We start from the raw sequence: 21,279 nt of genomic DNA on the forward strand, positions 1-21,279 counted from the left end.
TACGCACGTTTGTTCGATCAGTTTCGTATGAATTCCTCTTCAGAGAGGGCTCTTCTTGCTCATTCTCAGAAAGGGCAACAAGGGAAGGGCAAACCAAACCAAACCTCCACTCAAAATCAAAATCAAACTCAAAAGCTAAATCATTCTAGGCATTCTCAAGGAAACTCCCAGTCACAACTCAAACCTGGGTGGCAAAATGTACCTAAAAAGAATAGGTATTGTCAACATTGTCAAAAGGCTGGCCATTTTTATGACAAGTGTCGATCAAAGGCACGAGACACAGCACCAAAACCTAAGTCTCAGACCCCCGCCCCTCAGTCGGGCAACCCCCAACAGGGGAGGCAAGGTGATTGCAAGGGGCAATTTAAAAGTCAAACTCACACTGCCACCGCACAGTCATCTCAGTCGACAACATTCTCAACTCCAGAGGGCTTATCTGACTAGTCTGCAAAGGCCGATATCGTCTCCATAAAGACATCAAATGTGAGTCTCATCCACATCTGTGCGTAGCCTCCCCATGAGGTTACTGCAGAGGCCCACTCGTCATAGCCGAGCACTTCAGCTCCAGTTTGGATTGTGGACAGTGGAGCTACACATCACATGACTCCTATAGAGGACATTTTCCGTACCCGAACCCCTGCAACCAGGCGGGTTCGTGTAGGAAACGACTCCTCGGTCAAGACTCAGGCTCAAGGTTGCGTCAGTTTTGCCATTGACAAGGGTCCGGATCTGGCTTGGCTGGACAATGTATATCATGTCCCTCAGCTTGGAGTGAACTTGTTATCTATTCAGCAGCTTTGCCGATTGGGGCGAGCAGTTTTCTTTACAACGACCACAGTCAAGGTCCTTGACTCTCTGACTTGTTTAGTGATTGCTCGCGGTGAGACACAGCCTAATGGCCTATACCACATGACACACTTTCTGACCAAGCCAACCGCCGCCGAAGGCTCCGTGTTCCATAGCTTTCAAGCCTTAGCCACATCTCGAGAGCCTACGCACAATGAGCGTCTTTGGCATTTTCGCTTACGGTATCTTGGTTATGACTCACTTTATGAGTTGTCACGCCGTGAGCTGGTTGAGGGCCTTCCACGCCTAAAGCTAGCTCAAGATGTATGTAAAGCATGTCAGCTCGGGAAGCAGCATCGTACCCCATTTCCTCAGTAGTCTACATATAGAGCTAAGGAGCCTCTAAGATTGATTCATGTTGATCTTTGTGGACCGACATCCACTGCTGCTTTGAACAGCGCGTTGTACTTCTTTTTGATAGTGGATGATCATTCTCAATACATGTGGGTGTACTTCCTCAAGCATAAGTTAGATGCTTTCACATATTTTTCTGCTTGGGTACTGCTGGTTCATAACCAGACTGGTCGTCGTGTTGGGTACATGAGGAGTGATAGCAGTGGTGAGTTTATCTCCCACGAGTTTTCCGAGTTTCTACAGAAGCATGGCATATCTCGCTAGCTCACCTCTACCAACTCCCCCTCTCAGAATGGAGTCGTAGAGCGTAGGAACCACACAGTCATGGAAATGGCACACTCTATGCTGTTCGCAACAGAGCTTCCTAAGCGCCTTTGGGTCGAGGCTGTTAACACTTTGGTGTACATCCTCAACCAGTGCCCGACTATGGCTCTTCCTCAGAAGACCCCGTATGAGGCATTTTTTGGCTCTCGGCCTGTTATTTCCCACTTCAAAATCTTCGAGTGTCGTGCGTACACACACACACACACCTGATGACAAGATAGATAAGCTTACCACTTCGGATCAGACACGGTCAATGGCCACGCCTCTTGATCCTACTGTCCACTTGTCGAAGGATACCCTAGGACAACCCTTCGATGCACACACCTATCGTTCTATTGTAGGAAAACTTCTTTGGTTAATTCACACTAGGCCAGATTTAGCTTACTCAGTTAGCATACTTAGTCAGTATTTCATAGCACCTAGGATGTCACATTGGATTGCATATCTTCGTGTGTTGCGTTATTTGCGGTGTACTTTTTCTTATGGCTTGACATATGGTTCTGGTTTATGTTTGCAGGGGTACACTGATTCTGATTGGGCAAGAGATCCTGACACCCGACATTCCCATGGCCGCTACCTCTTTACCTTGGGCACGGCTCCCATTTCTTGGTCCAGCCACCGTAAGCAAGAGACAATGGCGGCTTCCACGGCCGAGGCTGAGTATCGAGCTCTCTTCGATGGTACCACTGAGGCCATCTATCTGAGAAGTTTACTGGCGACGCTTCATTTTCTATGTGACTCTCCCACAGTTGTCTACTGCGACAACCGGAGTGCCATTGCCCTTGCGGGCAATCCGATCATCACACCACGAACACGGCATATGGGAATCCACTTCCACTTTTCCAAAGAGCAGGTTGAGCTAGGCACTATTCGCCTAGAGTTTGTGCCTTCATCAGATAATTTTACAGATATCTTGACCAGAGCGGTCAATCGGCCGGTTCTTCAATACCTACTACCCAGGATCAGCTTGGATACACCCTCCCCTACTTCTTCAGCTTGACGGGGAGAGGGTGCTTCCCTCTTGCTTTCCCTTCCAGGCGGTTCCTACTCTTGATCGTGACAGTGATGATGCTTACAGTTTTTTAGACATTACATTCACTTATTCTTTTGTATTGTATTATGGGCATTTGTAACTTCATCCACACTATCAGGATGACCTGATTGTAAAAGGACACGTGGACAAGTCAACACTTCCCCTGCAAGGGCACTGTCCCAGTGGCACCGTTGCATAGCATATTGCATGAGCATGACATCTTGCATCTCCCTTTGCATTACCCTATGCATTGGCATTCTCTTCATGTCAACATGCATCTATGCGCATTTATCCCTTTTTGGTATTTTGGAGTGGTCGACTCTAGGATCCACCATATTCCTAGCATAACACATGGCAATTCTCCTGAAGGCAATTTCCCTACCCTTGCTTGCTTGCTTGGTAAGATATCCATCACCTCTGTAGTCTTGGTGGGCCACTGGGCAGCCGACGTGCACCTTTTGTCCAATACCCTGGCTACTTTGGGGTGGGACACCTTGGGGTAAATCAAAATTTAGGCTGGCCTACTTTTCTCGCCCTATTTTAGGCCTAAGAGAGGGTGTTGTGCTAAGAAATGCACTTAGCCACTTAAACAGCCCCAAAACATGCTTATTTTAGCCAAAACACTAAAACGAGGAGCGAATCGAGAAAGTTAAGTGGAAGAGGATCTAAAACCCTAATTTTCTATAAATTGGCAGCCAGCCCTCCACTCTTTTACAATCTCGTTTTTGCAGGTTTCAAGTGTTACCAGCTTGCTGCCCACACCCCGGTCACGGAGGACGTCTCAACCCTTGCTCTCCATCACTATTCCCTACAGTCTGGCGCCTATTTCCAGCCCTCCACGCGCTGATTGCTGCTGTTTCTGCCTGGCGGCTGACTGTTGTTCATCTGCACTGCTGTCGTGCAGCCTGCCACGCCAGCAAATTGCTGCATTTGCAGGCTCCAACTGCCGCCCTGGCAGCTTTCTCTCTCCTATCTGCAGTCACTGCAATCTTTCTCTCTCCTGCAAGCTATCCTGCCTGCGTTTTCAGTCTTTCTCTCTCCTGCAGGCTCCGTTTTTAGTCTTTCTCTCTTCTCACTACTGTTTGCATCAAATCCAACTTCTCACTGCTACGTTTGCTGGTGTTCGACATCCACAAGCTGCCTTGCTACGATTCGGAATCCGTTCGAAGTACGACACACTCTCCAGCTCATTACCCCTGCCCTGCTCCTAGAGATACACGAGTTCAAGGTCCAGTATTCATTCACTGCATAGTGTGTTTGCTGCATGAGCATCGTATTATTAGTAGTCATATCATTTCATTTATTCATTGTATTCATTGTCTCTGAGTTACTCTAACCCTAACCCTAACTGTGTTCTTTTTATCAGTCTGTGCTTTGTCGTACAGTTTCTGTTTATGTTTCTGTGTTAGGGTATTTTTCTTTACAAGGGGAGTTGGAATACCGAAAGGGATTGGAAATCCCAGCGTAAATCAACTTCTTCTTCTATAAAGCTAAAGAAATACCAAAAGGGGCGCCAATTTTGGAGCCAATCAAGTGTGCATTTTCCAAGATCATTAGGTATTTTCAGATTTGCATTAATTGTTTGCTGCTGTAATTAAGTTGTAACCATGAATTTACCACCCATCCACAAAAGGAAGGCTGGTTACATTTTCCATCTCCCAACACCACCACTCTTGTTGCAACAGCCAAGAATACCTTCACAGATAAAACTCATTTTAACATGTCAAATTTCACCACTTGGTCAAACTTCATGCAACAAGTGCTTGAATCTCAGGGACTTTGAGACCTTGTCATTGGTTTAGAGACTATGCCGGACCCTAAATTAGCTCGCTATGATCTCATCCGTCAATGGAGAGCCCGCAATGCCACAACCAATGTTAAGTTAATGCAAGGGTTGCTACCTGAGTTCCACTCTCAGTTACAGTATTTTTCCCTCGCATCTGAACATTGGAGTCATCTCATTGACCGTTATGCAAGGCGAGATCCCACTCAACATATCAACCTCGATTTTGAGCTTCAAGAGTTTTCCATTAAGGAAGGGAATGATCTGAAAATCAAGTTGGCTGAATATCAGTAATTACTTGCTAAGTTTGCCAGTACTGGCTCTCTGAAGTCAGATGGCCATCAAGTCACGTTCTTCTTAAACAAGTTGCCCAACAAATATTTCCATTTTATCCAACACATTACCTCACTACCTAGATTGCAGACCTTCTATGAGTTTGAGTATCAATTCTTGCCCTACACATGGCTACACAATCGAGTCCACAAGAAAGCCTCCACACATCCTTACTCTCAGCAAAGGGGGTTTGTTGCCTCTTCTTTGGGAGGGAAAACCAGCAATAGTAAGAACTCGCAAGATGCAAGGACAAGCCAATCAATGGGTGATCCCTCTTTCTTAGACAGAACCAAAGAAATAAAACCCATCTAGCAACAAGTCCCTAAGAAAAATAGGTTTTCCACACACTGCTAGGGGTCATGCCATGTGGACAAGGAGTGTTGTACCAAGACCCACGGTCTTCCATCTAGAAAACCATAGCAAATTGCTACAACTGCCTCCACTCCAACTGGCCACTCCAATATGCCTCCCGTTGCTGCACCATCTGCCCCAATGGCTACTAGACATGTGGCACACAAACAACCTCAGCACCCTACATCTTTCACTACTCCTAAAGGATTAGCCAATTGATCTGTACCGATCCCATTGCAATTTACACATCCACCTCACCTTCACCTCCATCTAGGACTACCTTACCACCTCATCCGATGTTTCATTGGCAAAGCCCTACTAGTGGGCGTACGTGATAGTGGCCACATCCTTAGATTTGCTCCATTTTCACACTCTTAGGTCTTCAGGCTATTGAATCAGGCCCATAGGATTTTGTCCTTAGATTTTCATTCCTAAGTCTTCCCTTGCATTTACTCACACACACGTACATATTTGCATCATTGCATTGTTCATTCTGTTAGCTTTTCATTTCTGTTTTGTTTTGTTTTTAAGAACATTTCACTACTAACGTCTGTACTTAAAGATCTTCATCTCTTCTACAGGGTTTGTTTTTCAGTGTAGGGCTAACATATAGGTTTGCACAGGCTGGAAACTTGGGATGCGTGCCATTTATTCATGGTTTCATCATCCTAGGTGTTTTGCTCTTCTACCATCATGAAGGCTTCCCCTCTCGAGACAGATCATGCACCATCTCTCTTGATGCTATCATGGTGGTAGCTTCTATCTTGTTCTTCCTGTTGGGAAGCTTCCTCACATCATGGTTCTCGGCACCATACAAATACCGACATAGGGCTCCTCTTCCTCCTTCAACATCAACATCCACGGTTAAGAGGGGATGTTACCCTTCTTGGTATTCTCTAGGTTTCAACACTTGTCTTCGACATTGGACTCCCCCCCCCCATTGTACCTTCTCCTTTGCATTGCATGATTTCACCATCTTTGCAAAGGGTGCTTAGGCAAGTAAACAATTTTCCCAAGAGGGATACCACCCAAGTGGCACATGTTGCATGAGCATTCTTAGCATGTAGCATACTATGCATCTCATTGTGCAAAGCACCCCTCGGCGGGATCCTTAACTGTCTCCATCAGAGTCTATTTTGTGACGGATTGGCCCTAACCATCCCTTCTCATTCTCCCATATTGTACAGCTATTTAAAATCGCCAACCATCTCTCCAGACACATTTATATTTATTTATTCCCAAAAAAAAAAACCAAAAGAAAACCACACAGTTCATTGTGGTTCCATCTGCCTTTGCAAGACTTGGTAGGCCACTGGGCAGCTGATGAGCATCCTTTGTCTGATGCCATATCCTCTCTGGGGTAACTACTTTGACTCCCTTGGTACAATATCCATCGTCTCTATAGTCTTGGTAGGCCATTGGGCAGCCACCGTGCACCCTTGGACCAATGCCCTCACTACCTTTGGGGTGGGACACCTTGGGTAAACCAGGGTTTGTCTGCCTTTCTAGCCCTGTTTTGGGCCTAAGAGAGGATGTTGAGCTAAGAAATGCATTCCATGCTGATTAGCCTCTCAAACAGCCCCAAAACATGCTTATTTAGTTAACAAACACAAAATCAATGCACAATTCGAGAGAGTTTCCGTGAAACCCTAATTTGGGAGGGTCCATCCACATCTATAAATAGACAGGCTGTCCCCCATTCAGTCTTCATCCCTTCTATGCAAGTTTTTCATATTCACGTGAAGATCTTCGCCATCAGCCTTCCTCCACGTGATTGTCCAACCTTTGTGATTGCTGCTACCACTCCGTTTGCTGCTCCAGCCCCTAGCGACTACCCTTCCAACTGCCCCATGTTGCTTGCCGCTTCTTCCATTGCTGCATTTTGCCCCAGAAAACCATCGCCAACCCCAATCGACACCTCTTCTATTGCGTATGGTAGTTTCAACCATCGCACCATCCTCATGCATCTCCATTGTTGTTGCCAGGCATCCTACTGCTTCAGGTGATCTATGTTTTGGTCTTCTAAACCCTCTACACACTCCAACTAGTGGTTATAGCACTTAGGATCTGTCTTTGGTGAACATCACACTTCAACACTCGCCACTCTATCCTTGAGCATTCTGAACACTCTTACATTCATTTATTGCATCGATTTGTTCACTTCAAAGTTCTCCTCCTCTCTTTGTTTGTGTTTCTGTTTTTGCATTTTTGAGTTCTGTGTTTTGCATTTGGTGTTTAGGGTTTGAGTTTTACACATCATTGTCTGTGTCTTTGTGTTTCTATTGTGGTCGTACACTCTATGTTTCCTCGATGCAAACCCTAGTACTTTCTTCACAGTATGTTCATTGCCTTTGAATTGATCATCCATTAAGGCCCTATGGAAATAATATTAGCAAATGTAACAAATATGGCCTTTACCCCTCTCTCCTATTGTTTCACCTAGGCATCCTACTCCACATATTCCTCCTTCCACCCAACCCTTTATATACTAGCATTATTGATCAATCCATTACAAGCCCAAAAGTGCGTGCACTTTTGTTGATACAACTAGGAGCTCTTAGTTGGGAGATGAAATGGCCACAAAGATCTTCAATCGACATAGGTGACATGACACAAGCTACACAAGTGTAAGGATAGACATAGAGGATAAATATCAAGCTCACATCCCAGCCATAGAGCCTAAACAAGCTCACTCCCAAGCCTAGGACCAGTAACATTATAGGCCACACTCACATCACAAGGGTTGACATCTCATACCACCAATCCACACCAGTCCACAAGGGTTGGCATCTCATACCACCGGTCCACACCATCCTCGTATATACACATAGCAGCCATTCGGCCTACAGTCAAAGTGTGGTGGTCACACTTAATGTTGCACAATTGAACCACTGAGTCCTTTTAATAGGACTCTTTTGACCACCCTACCCAAGGTTGCACTCACACTTAGTCACTAGGTTTGCTAACACATTCTATTGCCAACCGACGTTTTCCTCATGGAAACACCCAACTAGGCCTACCCAACTAGGCCATACTTGTGCCACTTGGACACTCTCAGGTAAACCCCTAGTGTATCCACTCTCTCTAGCTATCCTCGTGTAGTACCTAACATGCCAATTGCTATACCTAAATTCTTTTCAACAGGTCTAACTAAACTACCTACTCAAACCTTAAGGCTTATGCAATGGCTAATGCATTCCTTGTGAAGATAAGCTAGGGCTTCCAAAAAAAACATTCATAGTGTACAAACATAGTGAAATCAGACAAGAATGTGAAAAGAAAAGAAGAAGAAAACGATAAATGAATAAATAGATATGGAAGCGGACTGAGGGAGAGTGTCAAAGAGTGTCATCCTTCAAAAATTAATCTGGAGTGCAGCAAACCACCAATGACGAGTAAAAATCTGATATAGACAGATAAAGATAGTAGGCCAGTAGGAATGTTGAAATGCAGCAAGCTTTAGAGCTAGAACAAACAAGCACAGCAGTGTAAAGCCTCCTGACAGTCTCTAATGAATGTGGAGCAGCTAACACCCAAAACACAGCAACCAGGAGAAAAACTGAGAGTAAGTGACTGCTGCAGATTATGATAACGATGTTAGACAGCAGTCTGGACCAAAAATGCAGTCTCTTGGTGATGAATAAATGACAGGTGACAGCAACTGATGATGAAGGGGAAGATTGAGATACAAAATGCAGGTATCTAGATGGTCCTTCTAGGGTAGGGTGGCACCATTGGTAGGTAGGTGTGGCAGCACTTGCTGGCTAGGTGCAACCTCCAACAAGTGTGGCAACACTAGCTGATGGACAGTAGCACTCATAGTGGGGCAGAACCTCTAGACAGTGAGGATCAATGATGGAGAACTTTTGCACAATGTGAAGATGAGAATGAATGAACAAGGAGAATAGTTGTGCACATACTAAATCCCTACTTGTCGAACCTTCTAAGCCAGAAAAAGTATTCTGTGTCATACAGCAAACATAAATGCTTTCGTAGGGCTGTTTAGTGGGTCAAAAAAATATCTCACAATGTGCCCTAACCCAAAGGTCCAAACCCAAACAAACCAAGCCAGCAGGCCAAGAGTGTCAATCTGGACTGTCCAAGGCCTACCAAGTTTGTAGACATGGTGAGTAGCTTCTTTTGAGTTGCTCAAGGTATCACCCTAGTGAAATCAATGCTTTAGTCAAGGCCTACCAAGTTTTTAGACGTGATGAATAGCTTCTTTTGAGGTGACCCCAGTGAAATCAAGATTTTAGTCAAGGCCGAGTATTGAGCTCTCTATAATGGCACCACTGAGGCCATCTACCTGAGGAACTTGCTAGTAGACCTTTAGTCTCTTTGCACCACTCCAATTGTTATCTTCTGTAATAGCCAGAGTGTGATAACACTTTCTAGCAACCCCATCATAAGTCTGAAGACAAAGCATGCAGGAGCACACGACCATTTTACTAGAGAGCAAGTGGAGCTAGGCACCATTGACCCAAAGTTTGTGCCTTCATCAAAAAAATTTATCAGTATCTTGACCAAACCTGTTAACCACCAAATCTTCTATTGCCTTCTTCCATGGATTGAAGTGAATACTCCCTCCCCTTCAACATCAACATGATGGGGAGAGGGGGCTCCCCATAGCTTTCCTTTCCATTGTCCAATGTTGAGAGAGAGCAGGTTCTTCTCCTAGTACTTCTAGAATTTTTGTTTGTATTCATTCAATTACTTATGTACTTTGTATCATTATTTGTATGTGCATTGATAATCATACTTGTAAAAAGGTGCTTGGGCAAGTGAACAACTCCTCTGTGGGGCACTATCCAAGTGGCACCGTTACATAAGCATTTTGTTTGAGTATAGCACTTTGCATTACCCCTTGCATAAATCATGCATCAGCATTGTGTTCTTGTGAACAAAGCACTTCGTGTGAGGAAAAAACCTTTATTCGCCCATCCAAGGATGAAAACTCCTTGCATCTGTGCATAGTACCCTTTTACTTCCTCACAAAGTGGTCAATCTTGGATCCACCATATTCATAGCATCTCATATGGAAATCTCCCATGGCAAAGTAATATGGCAGCATGTAGCACATATTGCTTCACTTTCTTTGTCACCAACACCTGTGCAAGGGGCTATGTATGCCCTATTTGGTTTGTGATGTGTGAGCTAACCATCCCTTTTTCCCATTGGCACAAATTCATTAAAATAAAACAAAAATCAACAAAACAAAACGAAAATGAGAAGTTCAAAGCAATTTCTCATCGCATTTGTAGGTCTCGGCAGGTCATTAGGCAATCGACAAGCAATCTTTGTCCAATTCCTTGGCCTCTCTAGGGTGGCCCTTTTTGAGGGAAGATAAACATCACCTCTATAGCCTTGTTAGGTCCTTGGGCAACCATAATGCACCAATTCAAGTGCACCCATTCACTGATGCTCTAGCAGCTGTGGAGTGAGACCTCTTGCGGTAAAACAAGGGTGAGCTATGCTTGCAGTCCCTCCTAGTTCTAGTTTTGGACATGAGAGGGGGCTTTAGGCAAAAAAAGGTGCATTACACATTAATACCTTAATTAGCTTTTTTTAACAGTCCCAAAACTCAAAATGCTACAAAGTTTCTGTGTCCCATAAGCAAACCCACAAACTCTAGTTGGTTTCTTATCTATAAATAGTTTGGCTGCATAGTCACTGGCTATCCTGATCAGTCTATCCTCAGTCATCAGCTGGCACCTACATCCCACTGCTGTCCACACCCCTACTAGAGGATATCACAATTCGTGGAGTGTTGTCCAGCCTTCTAATGCTGAGGCACCCTGTTGGCAGATGTCGCCCACCTTCCTAGCATCATTTTGGATCTGCTGGTCATCACCGACATGTGTGTTTCCACTATGCAGCTGCCACACCCAGCCTGTACAGAACAGACAGCCACCAGTCAAGGTCAGCCTCCCGCTGTGTTTTCATCCTGCAGCTGTCATCCAGCATCTATACCACTTCCATAAGCAGTTGCCCACACAGCCAGGTCTGTGTTTGATCTGCTGCCTATATTTTTGGAGCTGCTGCCACTGTGTATGACTGCCTAACTGGCCATCCTGCTGTTGCCTTCACTACTCAGCCTGTTTCAGACAGATTTGTCTGTCTGATCTGTGTTTACAGCAGCCAATCGCATTCAGAGACTACCTGCTAAGTTGTGAGATTTGTTCGAGGTACAAAACAATCTTGAATCTGTCAGAGCTTCGACCTCATCTCTTCCCTAGTCCACCCAAGACAAGGAGATTCAAGGTTCATTGTATTTATATCAGCATAGTTTGTCTATTCATTCATTCTCCATTCATTCTAAGTTCTCTTTACCTTTAAGTTCTATTGTGTTTATTATCTCCTTGCCATATGCTTTGAGTTTTTATTCTTTGTTCGAGCATTCCACACCAAATACCCAACATATACACACAAAACGAATGCAATGGGACAATGCATAAGGGGGTATGCTCATACAGCGAGGTGTCACTTGGACAATGCGCTCAAAGGAAAATTGTCAACTTGCCTAGCACCCTTGTATAAGGGTGAAAATAATAATGCAATGCAATGCAAAGGGCAGATACAACAAGGCAGGCAGGCTGATGTCAAAGACAAAAGACAAGCCAAAACCTATAGGCTGTGGGATAGCAATCCCCTCTCAAACCATGGATGTCAATGTTAAACGTGGAGGAGAACCTAATGCAGAAGGTCCTAGAGTAGCCTGATGAAGAAGGAAGACCTAACACTCCTAAACTGGTAGAGCTGGAAGGAGATTCAGCAACCAAGGTAGTCAGGACATGCCCATACTAGATGTTCAGAAAGGGCTCCTACGCTAACGAAATATGGTAGATGTGCAAGAAACTCAACCTTGGGAGAGGACTCCATTGTCACTTGAGAATGTGAAGACACAACCACCAAGGTAGCAAGCAGTCCACCATGAGAATGCAAAGACACAACCACCAAGGTAGCAATCCACCTTGACAAGAAGAAAACGAACTTAATGGAATGGTCAATGAAGAAGGAGAAAGCACCTTGGTTAGAAGAGCAAGGAATGACAGCTTCCATGATAAGTGGGATGATGGCCACATCTCGGTTTGGAAAGAGAAGACACAATATCCATCTCCATGGTAATCAAGGGTCTAGAGGCAAACTCACTAAGGAAAGGACCAAAAATCCATGGTTCAACCTAGACAAGATGAGTAGACTCCTGCAATGTTAGTCCTAAGTTGAAACAAAAAGCCAAGCATGTAAACCAAAAGAAAAACCAAAACCTAGCATGAAAGTACCAAAAGAGAAACCAAAACCTTCATACTAGTACTTCATATCGAGATGCTTTTGGTGCTTAGCTAAAGCTAAATGGAGCTAAGTGTGTCTACAACAGAAGTAAAGAAGAAAAGAGATGTATGCAGCAAAAGAAAAAGAAAAGAGCTAAAGAAAGACTTACCCTAGTTTAACCTATCGTAGCCTAAAGAGACCTAAGTGTAGAGCCTAACTTAACCTATAGGATTCTTGACTAACTAGCCGAGTAATCCTAAGGAAAACCTAGGAATCCTAAGGATCTAGCCTAATTGCTATTATAGAATGTAAGAACACAATTAACAGAAGAGAACACTAAATTGACACTGCACCACTAACTCAATGATCACACCAAGCAAAGAAGTGAGATATGGATTCAGCCAGCACTGAGACATGCATACAATTTACATCCTAGCAACCCTAAAGCATGTTATGAATGAAACTTAGCCATGTTCCTAATGTCCTTTAAAGCATGTATAAGTGCAAATAGAAGCAACAAAATCCCAATATTGACTAAGTTGATTATTTATGTCCATAGGTTCAGACTCAAAACTCCCTGTAAATGGAAATATTGCTCTGAAAAAAGGTGCTAAGTCCAAACACTCTGCCAACTTAAGTCTTTCTCAAGGAGCTGGACATAAACTCAAGTTCATGCCCCCTTCGCCGACTTATGGTGTGATAACACTCCAGTAGAAGATGGCTGGTGCCCATTATCACTGTGAAATACTAGTAAAAACCTAGTAGTTGGCCCTCGGCAAAACTTGATGTGAAGAATTATGCTAGGTCTGTGTAGTGTAAGTGTGTGGAGAAAAATTAGTATAAATGTTTGTATGCATTTGCAGCATTGTACAACCTCATCTTTGTGGTTTTTGTGCATCTAGGATTACTTTTGCACCAAGTTTGTTTCATTAATATGCATATCACTCACATGTGCAAAACACAAGATTAATACACACAATCTTTTAGAAGCTGTCATAATGGACCGTAATCTAGCATGTTAAAAATTGAGTTACTGAATGGTTCATTCAGCAGTTGCAGAAATTTTGTTTCATAAACAAGCATATTACTTACACATGCAAAACACAAAGTTAGTCCAAAGGACCTTTCAAAAGCTGTTATAGCAAACAGTATCATCTAGCATGTAAACAATTGAATTACAAAATGGTTAATTCGACAGTTGGGTTAAACAGGCATAAAATGCCCATCTTTTACCAGTGAAGATGTCAAAACGTACAATTTTTGCAAGCTCTTCAAGTGTTGAAACTCAGAAGGAAGACCCCCAAAAAGATCACAGTCATGCAGATTCCTGCACAATCAGCAACTTAACATAATCCCCAGATGCCCAATAAACTTATGTAAGAATTCCGTACTTTCTTATGTCAGGACAGAAAATTACAAATATCTCAGGTTTGAAAGGTTCCCAAGCTCAGCAGGTATCAAAGAATTGAATGTATTATTCCACAAGCTCCTGCATTCTTAAAGATTGTTGTCACTGATTGGAATACAACACAAAGTACCCTACGGCAATAGTAGAAGATCTTGCAGCTTACAGCTCTATTAGTTTTGTCATGCTACCAAGCTCAGAGGGCAGTGGTCCAGTCATGGAGTTGTTCCCCAGGTAACTGCAACCCATTCAACATAAAGGTCATATTGAACTTTCTTTAAAGCTAAAAGCATAGCCATCATTAGAAAACCACAATAAGAGAAACATTATGCATAAGAACAACATGCTACAGTTTGCTAATACTCTGAAAGACACAAAAATATAAAAGAGTAACAGAAGAGACGGAGTTCTTGGTGGTAGACAATGTGAAGGAGAATCCTTCATTTGGTGCATCACACACAAATGATGCTCAATGTGAGGGAAAAAAAAAAGGTCCAAAGAGGCATATAAAGAAGAATTGGATAATATTAGAACGGATTGTCCTCATGCACCCAACATCTAGCACACCAAGTAGTACAGATTCAGTCTATTTCGCATACTCTCAGTGTTTTCTCCACAAACACTAGTGCATCTTCACATGTTATCAAAGCTCGTGCTCTTACAAAGTGTACATTTGGGCTTTCATATAATGCTTGGTTTACATGAGCAATACACAACTAATCCAGAATGTCTGAGACTCCATCTTGGGATCCTATGGAGTCTAATTAAGCCACTCCTTCACTGAAGTCCTAATGCAGTATTATGTTCTTGATGTGGAGGACAACACTCCATTCTCTTCTACTTCCTTTTCTTCATCATCTAGGTACCATCCTCTACATATTCTTCCTTCAAAACGTGCTTCTCAGTTGGGGCTCTCAGTTGGGGCACTCAGTTGACGAGGCAGATCTGTTAGAATGTGCAATGGAAGGGAAAGGAATTGTGTGCACAAAGAGAAGACGAGAGCATATGAAACTATAAAAGATGTCATTGTAGAGGTATAGAAGAGGGAAAGGGTAAATGTAGTGTAGTAGCTACTTAGGATCCTTGGCAAGTGATAGAGTGCTCATGTATGCTTTGCCCATAAGGTAAAAGCAAATAATTCTACACAATGCAAGTTTTCATCCCAATCAACGTGCCCAACATATACACCCAATACAAATACAAAGGAGTAATGCACAAAGGAGCACGCTCATGGAGCAAGGTGTCACTTGGACAATGCCCTCATGGGGAACTTGTTCACTCGCCCCGGCAGTGAGTGCCCTTTTACAAGAATGAATAAAATGATGAAATGCAATGATGTATGCAAAGTAAAAGGGTAGATACAACAAGGAAGGGACGTCAATGTTGAAGACATGAACACAAAGCAGAAACCTGCATGTACCCTGGGGAGTAAGCACCCGCACTCAAACCATGGATGTTGATGGGGAAGGTAGAGGAGGAGCTGATGTCGGTCTTGTGGTACCAACAACCTAGTGAATGAAGTGGATGTAAAAAAACTCAGCTAGAAGAGTTGTGTTGAAGAAGCAGCTGCTGATGCCTGAGGCTTCAACTTTCAGGAAGCCACCATGGAATGGCCTACCCAATCAAGACCGATGATACCTGCAATTTTCATCTTTAACTAAAATACAAAACCCACCATGTAGTACCAAAGAGATCACTACTTAATAATGAGATGCTTTGGTGCTAAGCTAAGAAAAACAAAGCAGATAGTAAATCCATGCAACAAAAGATACAATGAATAAATGAATAATGTGTGCAATGAAAGTAAAGGAAAGTCCTAAAGATAAGTGACCTAAAGGACAAAGTAACCTATGGGTCCAACTTGAATAGCCTAAGGAGGGAAGTAAAGCTAGACTAGCCTAGGGTATCCTACGGGACCTAGAACATCTGTCTGGCCACCGTTGCACACTTCTTCAAATGGGGGGGGAAACTGATCAAACTGTGGCAGCATCAAAAGCCCTCCAAAGAGTGATGACGTGAGCCTAGGGTGTGAAGTTTGACGCGACCTATGCACAAGACCAAACAGCCATACCTTCAAGTGGACATAGGAAACTAGAAGGAACCAGAGCAACAAGTGCAAGTATTGGAAGAGGACCCCCTCTTGGCTGCTTGGGGGAGTACCACTCCTGGGTGCAGCACAGTATGCTTAGGAGAAGATTTAGATGGAAGACCTTGGGCCTTATGATAACACTCCTCATCCACATGACCCAAGTGGTAGCAGTGAGTACAAGATTTATTCTTTTTAGGCAATTGCTACCAAAATGGTTTAGTTTCTTAGTTGTCATTGGGAGAAGGGGTGTCACCCTCTTTAGGGCTGGCCTTTCCTTTTCGAGAGTTCTTCCCACCTCTAGAGTTCCCCTTCGAAGAAGAGGAGACTAAAGCCCCTTTGAAGTAGGCAATGGGAAGGAGGTCTTTTTGTGGACTTGACCATGCAACTAAGCCTCGCACAACAACCGGCATTCAAACTCATAAAGGGTGGGCAATTGGGGGGCAAAAAAATGACTTTATGTATGAAGTTAAACTATTTAGAGGGAAACTTGTTAGAAATGGTATAACCTAATCATCATCAGACTTCAATGAGCTAGTATTTGCAAACTCAATGAGTATACACCCATATTTGGCCATCTTGAATTTCAAGTCATCCCCTTGATGGAAAAATCCTACGACTCAATATCGAGATTGAATAAGATACCTCCAATGGTGAAATGTTAGGGGAAAGTGCTCAGGCTATGAGAGAAGCTTGGTTAGTAACCCTTGCATCCACTCAACATCCGCTATAGCATTGGGAGCCTTCAATTGATGAATATGATCAAGGTGGGAAAGTCGAGGGTCCAACATAGACCCAAGACCAATTACTAGTTCCCAATGATGGTGAAACTCGAGTACTTGTTGCATCCTGTAACTTGGCTAAGTAGGCATAGGCATGGACAACATATGAGCACACCAAGGAGGATGGATAGGCGCACTATAAGTAGAGGATCATAGCAACGAGGGACACTGTGGGCAAAGGTCCAAGATGCATCCCCTACGTCCCTAGATCTCTAGTCCCTTGCATCTTGAGTTGATATGTCCCATTTTGACCAACTGCCACAAGTCACGTCTCGGAACATTAGGGGATCGAGGAGATATGTGGAATGTCAAAAGGGGGACACTACATGGTAGGGGCACATTGGACCCAACATACCTACCTAGGCCATATGTTGTACCTTTGTGTGTCTCCTTGAACTACTCTTGATAGCAATGGATCACATCTTCCTACTCTATGCAACTAAGGACTTACCATTGCCACCGAGTTGCAACCTCTCTACCATTATGCCCAACTAGCAACTCCGCCCAACACCCAACTGTTGAGAAACCCTTCACCCGCAGTTTGTGTTTTTGCATTTTTGCATTTTGCGTTTAGGGCTTGCAGCCCCAAAAAGGGGCGCCATCCTAGACTGACTCTGCCTATTTATAGGCCACTCTCTCATTCATTCCTCACAGCTGATTCATTCAATCCGTCACCTCTTCTCTCCAACCTCTCCACTACCCTTACACCCCTTCAGGAGGACATTGTGGTTCGTGGTTCGTGGCTATCTTCATCATCTTCCTTATGCTACGGCACCCTTGTTCCCTTGTATCACATTCACTCCATGATTCAGATCTTCATCATTCCATTCATCAGAGTTTCTTCTCTCTTCTCTTCTCTTCTGAGTGTTTACCGAGTTCACTCCATGTTCCTCCCCGCAAACCCTACTGTCTCGCTGGTACGCCATCTTTTGACATGGTATCACAACTGGATTTGCTCAAACAGCGGCAAAGATCCTCCACTCCAATGACGGCAAAGACCACTAGCAGGTTCAGCATCCACTTCTCTTCTTCTTCCATTGCAAGGGGCTGTCCCAATAGGCAACAAGCTGGAAAATGAGAAAATCAGGGAGATTCTAAAGGAAAGAAGCCTAAAACATTAGTGGGATTGGTGCCCGATGTTGTTAGTGATGAGCCCAACAATGATGCTACTGAGTTGTGTAGAGCATGGGGCAAAATTAGGAATCAACATGCATTGATTTTCTTTGATAATGGTGCACGAGCCAACTTCATCTCTGTTAACATGGCCGCCTATCTAGCCATCAGAGAGGATGAGATGGGACCCATGGGGGAATTTGGAATGGCATGTAAAGGCCATGCAAAGCCTGTCACACTGCTCATTGGAAAGCTTCGGTTGCATATACAAGGATATATGGACAGCGAAGAGTTCTTCATTGCTCCACTTGAGAATTGTGATGTATTGCTTGATATGCCATGGTGTCACCGTATGCATGCAGTGATTGATTCTCGTGCAAAAAAGATCACTATTCAGTATAAGGAAAAGATACTCACACTTGATGTAAAGTTGAAAGGTGAATCTGTCCCTATTGTATCTGCAGTTGCCATTTCTAAAGTAATGAAAAATCATCTTTCAGCGTACTTGGTTTTTACTAAGGATAAAGATGATAGTGAGAATGTTGGGAACATGTCTAAGTTAAAGAAGGACCGCATGTCATTTCTGAAATGTATGTTGATTGCTTCTCTCAGTCACTTCCAAGGCAGCTACCACCTTAAAGGCCAAAAGATCATGGCATAGATCTTATCCCTGGAAGTAGCACACCTAATAAGCCACCCTATAGAGTAAGTGCAGCCCAACAAGAGGAGATTATGACCCAGGTAAATGAGCTGTTAGAAAAAGGGTTGATTTAGCCCAGCTCATCTCCTTTTTGTTCTCCAGTGCTTTTGGTGCAGAAAAAGGATGGTTCATGGCATATGTACATTGATTATCGTGCTCTGAACAAGATCACAATAAAGAATCACTTTTTGATTCCCCGGATCGATGATGTTATGGATAGATTGCAAGGGGCAGCCATATTTAGCCGATAGATTTGAAAAGTGGGTATCATCAAATTAGACTAGAAGATGTGTCTAAGAAAGCTTTCAGGACATCTTTTGGATTGTATGAGTTTCTTGTTATGCCTTTTGGACTTACGAATGCTCCTACCACTTTTAATCGGATGATGGATCGTATCTTTAGGCCATATACAAGATTTATGGGCACTTTCTTTGATGACATGATTGACTATGTAAGGGGCAACCATATTTAGCCGTATAGATTTGAAAAGTGGGTATCATTAGATACGCATTAGACTAGAAGATATGCCTAAGACAGCTTTTAGGACATCTTTTGGATTGTATGAGTTTCTTGTTATGCCTTTTGGACTTACGAATGCTCCTGCCACTTTTAATCGGATGATGGATCGTATCTTCAGGCCATATACAGGATTTGTGGGCACTTTCTTAAATGACATGATTGTCTATTCAAAGAACGAGACAGAGCATAGAAAACACTTGGATGTTGTGTTCAATGAACTGCGTGACCATAGGCTGGTTATCAATGACAAGAAAAGCGAATTCTTCTTGCATGAAATCCACTTTTTGGAGCATATTGTATCGGATGATGGTATTCGCATGGACCCTGCAAAGGTTGAAGCAATACAATCATGGCCACCTTTGAGAAATCTGCATGAGATCCGCAGCTTCTTGGGTTTATGTTCTTACTACAGGAAGTATGTACGTGGGTTTGCTGAAATTGCATCTCTATTGCATGCCTTGCAGAAAAAGGATGTGCCATTTAGATGGACACCATTTGAAAAGTTCAAGGAAAAGATGACTTCAGATCCTGTGCTTGTGTTGCCTGATCTACGGAAGTCATTCATAGTTCAATGTGATGCATGCAGTAACAGCATTGGGACTGTTCTTATGCAGGACGGCCGAGTTGTGGCTTATGAGAGCCGAATTCTCCACAGTGCAGAAAAGAGTTTGCATGTCTATGAGAAAGAGCTTTTGGATGTAATTCATGCACTATCTGCATGGAAACATTATTTATTGGGAGCTGATTTTACAGTGCAGACAGACCATCAAACTTTGAGGTACTTTCTCACGCAAACAAAGCTGTCAGAGAAGCATATGAGATGGGCAAATTTTCTCTCTATGTTTCATTTTCAGATTGTACATATTGATGGTAAAAAGAATGTTGTGGCTGATGCACTCTCACGTAAGCCACAAATTTCAGCCGTCAACACGGTTTATTACACTGAGTTGGATGCCATGAAAGAGCAATATGTTGCTAATTCGGACTTTGCTAATGTTTATGATCAGCTTTGCAATGGCCAAAGGCATGAACACTTTGTGCTAAGAGATGGATTTCTTATGATGCATGAAGGACTATGTGTCACAAAGCAGTTAAGGCCTAGAGTTATCACTGAAAGTCATGTTGCTCCGTATGCAGGACACAGAGATATTGATGCCGCGGTCAAGGCAGTGAAGCATTTCTTCTATTAGCCAACTTTGAGGCATCATGTAGAACAGTTTGTTAAGGCATGCATCGTATGCCAGAAGGTAAAGCATGATAGGCAAAAGATGCCGGGTTTATTGCAGCCCTTGCCTATTCCAGATAGGCCTTGGCAGAGCATTGCAATGGACTTTATTTTTTAGCTTCCTAAGACACCTATAAGGAATGATGGGATATGGACTATCATTTTTGAGCTTCCTAAGACACCTACAGGGAATGATGGGATATGGACTATCATTTGCAGGTTTAGCAAACAAGCCCATTTCATTCCGATGAGGAAGAAAATAAAGGTTGATCATATGGCACGATTGTTTTTGCAGCACATCTTTAAGTATCATGGTATGCTAGAGTCGATCATTAGTGATCGAGATCCCCGGATGACCAATTTATTTTGAAAGGGCTTGTTTGAGAATATGGATACCACGCTAAAATTCTCATCATCCTTCCATCCACAGACAGATGATCGGTCTAAGGAAGCAAATTCCAATGTTAGATGTTTTGAGGTGCTATGTTTCAGACCAAAAGACATAGTGGGACCAATATTTGCCCTTGGTTGAGTTTGCTTACAACAACACAATGCATAGTTCTACGAGCAAAGCTCCATTTGAGGTGGTTGAGGGTGGCAAGAAGATACCACCTATTCTGCAAACTAAGGATAAGATCTTTGAGGCTGATCATTATGTGAAAAACTTGGATGTAGCCCATGCAAAGATAAAATATGCACTTCAGAGATCGCAAGAAAAGCAAAAGAGGGCAGCTGATCGCCACAGACCTGCATTGCAGTTTGCAAAGGGTGATTATGTATTGCTATGTTTTGAAAAGGCAAGGCTGAAAAAGATGAAAGGAAGAGAAAGATTGTATCCCAAGTTGAGTATGAGATACTATGGGCCCTTCCAGGTGTTGGAGAAGATCTGTGATGTGACATATCGACTGAAATTACCTCCACATTGGTGGATACACAATGCCTTTCATGTCAGTCTATTGAGGCCTTTTCATGGTGATGTGCCAGAGGATATGTCTACTGAAATTCAGCCTGAGGTTGAGGAGCTAGATGAGGTTTTGATACCTGAGCAAATTTTGGCACATAAGAAAAGAAAGGTCAAAAGTAAAGTTTCCAAGAGATACTTGGTGAGATTTCAGAATTATTCACCAATGGATGCCAAATGGATGGAAAGAGGATG

General features: G+C 43.2%; 1 protein-coding gene across 3 annotated transcripts in view; it reads right to left on the reverse strand.

Annotated features, from left to right (window-relative positions):
* The window catches only part of LOC148034742 (uncharacterized), an 85,253-nt gene that overhangs the window by 48,208 nt on the left and 15,766 nt on the right, over window positions 1-21,279 (reverse strand). For 2 of the 3 annotated variants that reach the window (XM_087679698.1, XM_087679700.1), the window contains exons 6-8: window positions 13,865-13,936; window positions 13,711-13,782; window positions 13,549-13,620 (exon numbers count right to left, since the gene is read on the reverse strand). In XM_087679698.1, the coding sequence (XP_087535824.1) occupies window positions 13,549-13,620; window positions 13,711-13,782; window positions 13,865-13,936 (216 nt within the window). The remainder of the gene's footprint in view (window positions 1-13,548; window positions 13,621-13,710; window positions 13,783-13,864; window positions 13,937-21,279) is intronic. The other variant, XM_087679699.1, reaches the window with a different exon arrangement.

This window comes from Lygodium microphyllum, chromosome 6, assembly GCF_053477565.2.
Source record: "Lygodium microphyllum isolate KBCC chromosome 6, Lygodium_microphyllum_v1.1.10, whole genome shotgun sequence".
Taxonomy (NCBI): domain Eukaryota; kingdom Viridiplantae; phylum Streptophyta; class Polypodiopsida; order Schizaeales; family Lygodiaceae; genus Lygodium; species Lygodium microphyllum.